Genomic DNA, 10049 nt, shown 5'->3' with positions numbered 1-10049 from the left:
AACAAATTAGCGCCTTTTTAAACTACACGGCACTTCCTCCAGGCGTCGGGTCGGATGGGAACCCAGTCTGCGAGGAGGCTCACTGAAGTGAAGGTTAAACGCGGAAAAGCCAGAGCCAAAATGGCGGTGGCGGGTGGGTGGGCTGTCCCCGACCGTCTCCCAGCGGTGATTGGCTGATCCCGGTGTCATTCCCAGTGATTCGCCGCGCTCGATTCTGTGTTCTTAGCCTCGTCGGCACAACTGACACGACCGACTGAGGAAAACATCGCACTTCATAATGTGCTTGTTTGACCCCGGGTATATAGCTGACTACCCCCGATGAAAGTGTTTTAATCGCCTCTACGCTGCGCGCAAACCAAGGGACGTGCGTCTCAGCCAATCATCGCCTGGGAGACGGTCAGAGTTTCCCGGATGGGGGCGGAGGGGTTGTAGTGACGTCAGAGGAACAAGAATAAAACTCGGCGATTCCCGCCAGCTCGTCTTTGTATTTCAGTCGCCGGATTAGCAAGCACGGTTGTTGCCGCTGCGGTTATTTAGCCAGGAGTCAATAAGCTTTGAGCCTGACGCTTGAGGAACCTGCGTTTCCACCCGTTTCTCCTTTTGCACGCCCACGCACACACAGGTCGTTCCTGCAACATGTTCGAGGCTCGGCTGGTCCAGGGCTCGATCCTGAAGAAGGTGCTGGAGGCCCTGAAGGACCTGATCACTGAGGCGTGCTGGGACATCAGCTCGTCCGGCATCTCGCTGCAGAGCATGGACTCCTCGCACGTCTCGCTGGTGCAGCTGACGCTGCGCAGCGACGGCTTCGACTCCTACCGCTGCGATCGCAACCTGGCCATGGGGGTGAACCTGAGCAGGTGAGCTGGGCCGAGCCGGAGCCGGGTTCCCGGTCCCGGGAGGAGGTCTCGTCCACGGGCAGCCCTCCCGCGCGCTCCTCGCGCGGCGTGGCGCGCTGCTGTCCGACACCCGGGTTCGGATCTTGAGTATCGGATGAATTATTGTATTTTCCAAAGCGCCTGTTAACACGGGTTATAAAGTACGCTGTCGATCGGCTCTTCTAATTGAGTTTTAGAGCGGTGACGTCGGTTTAAAATAATTACTGCGCGCCGTGGCGCAGAGGGAACTAGTTTTCGCGGGTGCTGGTCAGTGAAGCAGTAGTAGCCCATTCCCCCGTGAGCTGGGTGTCTTGACGTTTACCCGGACGGTGCTCTGTGCTAGGAGTAGTTAGCGCCGCGCCGGGCATGTCTGCACATGAGCGGATCTCCGGACTGGCGCTCCGTCACCTGACTGAACTGAGCTGGGAATATTAAATGACTAAAATAACTTATATAATATACAGCGCTATTGATCTGTTGCATTTGTTTGTTTGTTTGTTTTTTCGAAATAGCAATCCAGGATGCGTTAAAGAATAATAAACGGTGCATCGCCGTTATAAGTTCATAAATGTTATCCTTGAGGTCCGTATTTCAGTTCCGGCTTTTTTGACTTGAGCACTCAGCCTGTAGATCACAGGGCGTGTAGATGCCCTGTTTTGCCCTTTTTAAGTTTGTGTCAAAGTGAACGCGGACGCCTGGATGGGTTTTTTTGTTGCTGCTCTGGCGCCACGAGTTGGGAGAACGGAATAGGAAATCGCAAGGCGCCATGGCTGCCTCTGCCCCGTGACGTCACTTCGGCGCCAAATTCGCAAACGGGGGGTCTTGTTGGCGGGAAAGTACAATGTGCTCTGTGCGCGGGGAGAGACGCAGCCCTGTAGGTCTGAGCATGATCAGCTTCTCACTTGTTCGAGTGAGTGTCAGTTTTAAACATTTAGATTCAGAAGAGCGATGCCATAAAATACTATATGCGATTCTTCAGAGATTTATTTTGCATACAGGCAGCTGGATTTGCCCACAGAAACGTCCAGAAAACCGTTCAAACAAACATTTCAAACGAATAGAACATTTCATAAGCAGACAGAGCCTGTAAATTTACTCCCCCTGCAATGGCGATGGACGCGTTGTAGATGATACATGAATAATGCACCTTCGCAGAACAGAGGCAGGTCTCCGACATGTGCCATACAGTTCGCTGTGCAGGGGCAGGCGTCTCTGAGGGAGACGGCCAGGAGTGTCCGGTCTCGGGATGAGAGGGGTTGTGGGCTCGGGTGGCATGTGGGGTGTTTCTTTGGGGCATCTCTCCGATGACCTGCTGCGTGCACCTGGCTAGTCGCTGTAGGGGAGGATTTCTCGGCTGGCCAGATATTAAAATCCCCCTGATGGGCAATAAGGAGATGAACGGCGTACCCAAACGTTGAAGAAGTTCAGGCGGGGAGCTGTGTCTGCACGCCTGGGCTGCAAAGCCACAAGTCAAGGTTGATTCCTGCGCTGAAAGGAAAGGAGAACAGACAAGGGTCTGGCTGTGGAGCTTCATTCACCCTTCAGAAGGCTCCCGAGCCGAACTGTTGTCTCTTCTCTTCCTTCCAGCGCGGAATAAACCCTTAACTGTTTGGGAGCGAAGGAACGTTCGCGAAGGGGCCCGTCTCTCCATGATGGGGGTTGGGGTGTGGGGGGGTGGCAGCTTTGACCCAGCAGGTCTGGGGGGCACTCAGGGACGCTCTCTCCTCTCACTGCAGCATGTCGAAGATCCTGAAGTGCGCGGGGAACGAGGACATCATCACGCTGCGCGCGGAGGACAACGCCGACACGCTGGCCCTGGTGTTCGAGACGCTCAGTGAGTGCCGCGTGCCGCGGGGAAGGGGTCTCGCTTGAGGTGCCCCCGAAGCTGGTCTGCGCTCACAACCCAGGGCAGGGGCGTGGAACTGCCTTACACAAAGGGGGGGTGGGAGTGTGGAACAGGCGATAGTTATCAGATAGGATCAGCTAGCCGCCACTAAGTAGTCCGAGCGGCCTCTTCCTGTTTTCAGCTTGTATAACCGGGGGGTGTTCTGCGGGTGGGCTGTGCTCGGTGCTGTGCTATTGCTCCAAAGGCCGGTGGAGCTCACCCTGGGGGTGCCAGGAGTTTGACTCTCCCTCTCGTCTCCTCCCCTCCCCAGACCAGGAGAAGGTGTCGGACTACGAGATGAAGCTGATGGACCTCGATGTGGAGCAGCTGGGGATCCCAGTAAGTGCCCCTCTCTTGAAGAGGGTCCCGGGCTTGTCGGCGGTCCTGTAGTCCAAGTCGGTGCTGAGGGAGCAGGTTTTTAACGATCCAGTGATTAGCACGCTAGACTGATCGTTTAAATACGAGCCCGGCCTATTTCCCCTCTGTCTTGCTCTGTAAACGTCTAGAGCATCCAGGTGCTTTCGTGCACAGTACGATGTGAAAGACTGCTTCAAGGAGGGCCCTAGAGAGTCCCGTTGTCTAGCAGTGTGATCCTTTCCGGGTTTTCTGGTGGGATCCAGGAACTTGATTGTTAGTGGTGGCGAGGCAGTCTTTCGGGAGGCCTGATGGCGCATCGGCTGTCCCGCAGGAGCAGGAATACAGCTGCGTGGTGAAGATGCCCTCGGGGGAGTTCGCCCGGATCTGCCGGGACCTGTCCCAGATCGGCGACGCCGTCATGATCTCCTGCGCCAAAGACGGTGTGAAGTTCTCGGCCAGTGGGGAGCTGGGCACCGGCAACATCAAGCTGTCCCAGACCAGCAACGTGGACAAGGAGGAGGAGGCAGTAAGTCGAATTGCTCGGGGTTAGACCTCTGGTTTAGAGCCCACCTGTGATACCCGCTTGACTGGGTTAATTTGATCATTTAATAATAATTGTTTACACTTATATAGCGCTTTTCTGGACACTCCACTCAAAGCGCTTTACAGGTAATGGGGACTCCCCTCCACCAGTGTGCAGCCCCACCTGGATGATGCGACAGCAGCCATAGTGTGCCAGAACACTCTCCACACATCAGCTCTCAGCGGGGAGGAGAGCAGAGTAATGAAGCCAATTCATAGATGGGGATTATTAGGAGGCCATGATTGGTAAGGGCCAGGGGGAAATTTGGCCTGGACACCGGGGTAACACCCCTACTCTTTTCGAGAAACGCCCTGGGATTTTTAATGACCACAGAGAGTCAGGACCTCGATTTTGCGTCTCATCCGAAGGACGGCGCCTGTTTACAGTATAGTGTCCCCGTCACTATACTGGGGCATTAGGACCCACACAGACTGTGGCCCCACTAACACCTCTTCCAGCAGCAGCCTTAGTTTTTCCCAGGAGTCTCCCATCCAGGTACTGACCAGGCTCACACCTGCTGAGCTTCAGTGGGCTGCCAGCTGTGAGTTGCAGAGTGATATGGCTGCTGGCACAATTTAGCCAGGGCACCAGGGCTAATGCCTCTGCTCTTCTGATCAGTGACCTAGCAATCAGGACCTCGTTTACGGTCTCGTCCTGCAGCACCGTGGGCTCAGTCGCCAAACTGAGGTGCTTGGATTGACCATCCTGGTGCGGTCGGTAGGAAAGAGCGCCCCCTGCAGGTCCACCCACCCCACTGGCTGCGGTTTTAAAGTTCTCCCGTCCCTGTGCCATCCCCTGCTGCCCCCCCCCCCCCTCAGCCTGTCTGTGTGTTTCCCCCCTCCAGGTGACCATCGAGATGAACGAGCCCGTCCAGCTCATCTTCGCCCTCAACTACCTGAACTTCTTCACCAAGGCCACCCCCCTGTCCAAGACGGTCACCCTGAGCATGTCCGCGGACATCCCCCTGGGTAAGGGGCTCCTCCGTGATCGCTGCCCTGCGGGGGGCAAGGCTCCGCCCTCTTTCCTTGGGCCCAGATCGCGGGCGGGGAAATAAGAGCCGCCAAAAAATTAAGGAGCTGACTTCTCCGGCTTTCGATGCCGGCCTCCGCGCGGTCTCTGGGCCTTTTCCAGGGTGATCTGCACGCGAGAGACTTGAACGGCGTCTGGCCCCGGAGGCTTGGCGTGGGCTGCGGCTCTGTTCTGCTGGAGTCGGGTGAAGGTCCGGGTTGGCCGTTGCTCAGGCCTCGTGCGCTGTTGTAGTTGGCCTGCAGCCGTGTCCCACAATGCCAAGGGGGCGCTCCAGCGTGTGAGTGAGGTGGATGCTGGAGATTTTCACGCTGGGGGCGCCTGTGGGGGGAAATAGGCTCACGTTCTCTCAGCCTCCTAAGCCTGTCGTGTTTGTTTTGCAGTGGTGGAGTACAAGATCGCCGACATGGGACACGTGAAGTATTACCTGGCCCCGAAGATCGACGAGGAGTCGTCTTAACGGGGCGCTGACTGGCGAGGCAGGGAGGGGGGGTGCGTGCGCGCGTGTGTGTGTGTGTGGGAGGGGTTCTAATCCCACTGTCCTGTGTGCGTGTGTGTGTGTGTGTGTGTGTGTGTGTCGGGGGGGGGGGGTGGGTTCTGCCGAAGGGTCCCTCCCTCCCGTGTTGGGCTCCCGTCTGACCATCTGCGGTTCGATCCCGGGTCCGTTCCTCTCGTTCCCGCCCTTCCTGCAGCTTACCGACCCTCCGGTCCTCAGATCCGACTGCTCCAGGCGCGAGCAGAGTCGTTCAAAGCCAGCGTTCCTGCACGCTGGCGGCCGCTGCCGGGGGAGAGGGTGGGGTGAAGGGAGAATAGGCGCTAACCTGGTGGCGCTGGTCTGTTTTCAATGAAAGCCTATGATACCATCAAGTGACTCCTGTCAAGCGTGCAGCAGTGATCTGCTTCCCCCAGACACTTCCTGTGTGGCTTGGAGAGCTGTTTCAGACGCTCGTTTTGCCGGAGGGGCTAAGCCTGTCGATTCCAGTGGGAGCAGAAGAGGGGTGGTCCTGAATTAATGACTGGCTTCTCAGTATTTTGGCTGTGTGTGGTATCTGTTGACCCTTCTTGTCGTTTTCAGTCCTGGATGGAATGAGAAGTCACTTGTTTCCCAGCACTTAATGCATTTTTATACCTTTGGCTCCAGTAAACAATTTTAATGTATCCGACGTGGGATATGAGTGGCTTGTATCTTTTAATGGGAACATGACTAGTCCAAGGGGGGTCTGGTGTTTTGAGGACTGACACCCTGAGTGTAGCAGGTCGGTTGCCTTTTCATTTGAAAACGGGTGTGTCCGGTCCCGGTCCTGCAGGGCCAGTGCGTCTGTGTAAAGCAGCAGCACTGAAGAGCCTGGAGGAGCTGGTGAACTGGCCTGGTTAAGCCAGTGGCGAGGTCCTCAGTGAAACCCAGCGGAGAAGCTGGCCCTCCAGGCCTGGGATCGGACTCCCCTGACTTTAATTCCGGGTTCTGCGATCCTGATCCCAGAGAGCTCCGTTCCAGCAGGCTCTGTGGGTCACTGTTAAAAAGGGTTGTGGTGACGTGTTAAATGAAGTAACCTAGCGATCACCTACAGTCGGAGCAAGATGTGCGAACCCTTCGGGACCGATGTTCTCCTAATGAAACAGCCGGCTGCATTAGCTCACAGGTGACCCCGGAGACTGTGTGCACTGGGGCTGATCGGCGCCAGGGGAAGAGAGCTCTCTCTCTGGAGTTATTCCAGCACAGTGCGCAAGAGGCGTTTTTCCTCCCTTATCCTTCAAAAGTGGCGACTTGATCCTGCTGCACTCTGTCCTCAGACAGTGGGATCTTCCCCGGATCACAGACCCCAGTGGAACAAACATGAATTTTCCGCCCCAAGCTGCAGGAGGTGGGAATCTCTCGGTTTTCTGTCATTTCTGTTCAGCCCTGTTATGAATCCTCCTGATTTTTTGTAGATATTTTTCTGTAAATAAGTGTTTTGGGGGGGGGGGGTGACACCTGGTCATTTATACAACTTTAAGTTTTACTTTTTTTTCCCCCCAGTCTCCTGTAATAAAAAGATGTAAAAGTGCCGGTTTGTCTTGATTGCTCCTGGGGGAACAGTCTCATTGTTGGCAGTTGCTTTCCTACAGGGGGAGGGCAGAGCTTGGCCCAGTGTTGTATGTCGTGACAGCTTTTGGGAGTGAGGTGCTCATAGTGTTTAAGAGTGGTAAACTTAGGATGTGAATTATTGCTGAAGATGCGAATTTGTCAGTTCAGCTGCCCATGATCTGATTTTCACCTTTTTCTGGCGGTCTGGTCTGACCCAGGGGAAGTATCAAAGTTATTAATAAACTTTTCGTTAAACAGCTGTATCATACTGTGATGTACACAAGTATTGCATGTTTTATAATATCCTTACACTTAGTGCTTTTCGGGACACTCCAGTCAAAGCCCTGTACAGGTACTGGGAACTCCAGTATGATGCTCCAGCCTGCACACCAGCTGTCCTGTGGGGAGGAGAATGGAACTTAGTTGGTTTTTCATGCAGTAGAATTCAAAGCAGTCAAAGATGGCAAAAATAAGCACTTAGAAAATTGATTTTGCTGGGTTTATGGAAAGCTGGCAATACCTTAAGTAATTATCTCTTGACAAGCTGGAGTGATAAAAAAAAATGTATCAAATAGCACGATGGTACATTGGAGATGTAGAACAGGTGGATGATGACACCCAGGACTGGAGCTCTGGCGTGTCTGCGGCCTTTCTTAATCTCTAAAGGCGCAGCAGCAGCACCCGGAGGGGCTGGGAGATTTGTCCTAGTGAGCTGCTAACGAGCTCCTCAGGTCGAGCCGAGCCGAGCCGCGCCGGCAGGGAAACCCTGCAGACTGGAGAGTCCGAGAGGCGGCTGCTGGAGGTGGCCGATACCCGCTGTCGCCACACGGGGGCGGTAGAGCAGAAGACACGAGCGGAAGGGGAGTTTGCTCCCACAGAGGGGTGAGAGAGGCTGTGGGGGCTGAGGCAGCCGGGACTGGTGAGCACGGGCTGACTTTTACGTGTCGGAACCAACAGATGAGCGAGGTGAGCGCATAAGGACGGCTCTGCCAGTGTTAACCGTGGTCGGGTTTTCACCAGGCTGCGTAGATCTGTCCGGTTTCTAGTCATTAGTGACCCGGTAACGCCTTCCTGCCTCGCTCCGGACAGAACCGGACCCGGCGTTTGAAGTGGTAGTTGAATTCGGGTGCAAACGAGCGGGTTTCGTGTTCAACGGCCTCAGCTCGGAGATAAAGTAGAGCCCATCAAAAAAAAAGTAAGTGTACTAGACCCGTGGCTTGCTGATTTTACTGATAGGCTGGGTTTTGCAGTCATTTCAATTTCACTAAAACGACCCCCAGTGCTCTATATGTTTAATTTCTCTTATTTGGGTTCGAGATGAGTGAACGGGCAGGAAACGTCTTGGTTTAACCCGCAACGGGGCAGCTGTGGCCGAAACTGGACAAAATCTCCCTCTCACTAGCCAAACTGAGTCCATATTCATTGATCCATGAGTTATCCAAAAAAATTCTTAAAATATAAACAGCTCCTTTCGAAGGGGTGTAAAATTAGTGTCTGTGTTGTAAATGTCTGCTTTTGAAACCCTGACATTCACGGGTCATGCCAGTACAGCCTCTTGGGTAAGGGGAAGGGGATTATCACCCAGCTCTAATCCCTGCTCTGGACATCTGGCTGGGCTGTGCTGCGGAGGTGACCAGGCCTTGCATAACAGCACGGATTCCTCCTCCTCCCTGGAATGGACCGGCGGCGGCCTTCCTCGACGGCAGAGGTCAAGCCGTCTAGTGGCGGAGCCTCTGCAGGTGGGCGCTGGTGATTGAGGGGGGGCGACACGCACACGCACACGCGGGAGGAAGAGTCGGCGCTCAGAGCCTTCGAGTTCAGGGTCTTCTTTCACTTCAAGGCGCTTCATTGGCATGGCCGATGAGTAAAATCAGTGTTTGCCAAAGCAAAACAAACACAATGAACATAACGCACAAATCTACGGACATTTACAATTAGGACACATCCTAAAATATTTGCATACGTATCGAGCATTCCTGGGAGACAGGCTCACCGCTCCTCGGGGTGTGACGGGAGATCACAGACTGGGCTGCCAGTTCCACTGAGTTCCCTCCCCCCCTCTCCCAGTAGGAGTGGGCGTTGTTGTGATTCTGGCAGCTGTGGGAATTGTGGGATTAGATTTGTCCATCTTCTCTGGCCCGGAGGAGTGACGGGAGGAGAGTGTGGGCTGTGGAGCTGATTCCCGGGTGTGCTGGCGGTCCCCGCTGCGGGAGGGGCGCTGGGCGGTCAGCCGTAGAGGGTGTGAGATACGGAGGAGCAGGCCTGTGGGCAGCTGGGTCGGTCCGCCGGCTCCCGCCCGGCTGTACTGTACTGTGTTCAGTGCAGTGGATTGTATGTTCTGTGCAATATACAGTCTGTACAGGACTGTGTTCAGTGCAGTGTGCTGTGTGTGTACAGTACTGTGTCCAGTGCAGTGTGCTGTGTGTACAGTACTGTGTTCAGTGCAGTGGATTGTATGTTCTGTGCAATATACAGTCTGTACAGGACTGTGTTCAGTGCAGTGTGCTGTGTGTGTACAGTACTGTGTCCAGTGCAGTGTGCTGTGTGTACAGTACTGTGTTCAGTGCAGTGGATTGTATGTTCTGTGCAATATACAGTCTGTACAGTACTGTGTCCAGTGCAGTGTGGTGTGTGTGTACAGTACTGTGTCCAGTGCAGTGGATTGTATGTTCTGTGCAATATACAGTCTGTACAGTACTGTGTCCAGTGCAGTGTGCTGTGTGTGTACAGTACTGTGTTCAGTGCAGTGGATTGTATGTTCTGTGCAATATACAGTCTGTACAGTACTGTGTTCAGTGCAGTGTGCTGTGTGTGTACAGTACTGTGTCCAGTGCAGTGTGCTGTGTGTACAGTACTGTGTTCAGTGCAGTGGATTGTATGTTCTGTGCAATATACAGTCTGTACAGTACTGTGTCCAGTGCAGTGTGCTGTGTGTACAGTACTGTGTTCAGTGCAGTGGATTGTATGTTCTGTGCAATATACAGTCTGTACAGTACTGTGTTCAGTGCAGTGTGCTGTGTGTGTACAGTACTGTGTCCAGTGCAGTGTGCTGTGTGTACAGTACTGTGTTCAGTGCAGTGGATTGTATGTTCTGTGCAATATACAGTCTGTACAGTACTGTGTCCAGTGCAGTGTGGTGTGTGTGTACAGTACTGTGTCCAGTGCAGTGGATTGTATGTTCTGTGCAATATACAGTCTGTACAGTACTGTGTCCAGTGCAGTGTGCTGTGTGTGTACAGTACTGTGTCCAGTGCAGTG

General features: G+C 54.2%; 1 protein-coding gene across 1 annotated transcript; it reads left to right on the top strand.

The window, feature by feature from the left end:
• Positions 1–440: 440 nt before the first annotated feature.
• On the top strand, positions 441–6768 carry pcna (proliferating cell nuclear antigen). The gene is made up of 6 exons (XM_088931878.1): positions 441–857; positions 2612–2709; positions 3032–3099; positions 3449–3643; positions 4545–4668; positions 5110–6768. The coding sequence occupies exons 1-6, from the start codon at positions 637–639 to the stop codon at positions 5184–5186; spliced, it is 783 nt and encodes a 260-aa protein (XP_088788004.1). The 5' UTR covers positions 441–636; the 3' UTR covers positions 5187–6768.
• The last annotated feature ends 3281 nt before the right edge of the window (positions 6769–10049 follow it).

This window comes from Atractosteus spatula, chromosome 2, assembly GCF_055471065.1.
Source record: "Atractosteus spatula isolate fAtrSpa1 chromosome 2, fAtrSpa1.hap1, whole genome shotgun sequence".
Taxonomy (NCBI): domain Eukaryota; kingdom Metazoa; phylum Chordata; class Actinopteri; order Semionotiformes; family Lepisosteidae; genus Atractosteus; species Atractosteus spatula.
The sequence above is the reverse complement of the archived record's forward strand: the minus strand, read 5'-3'. Positions and strand labels throughout refer to the sequence as shown.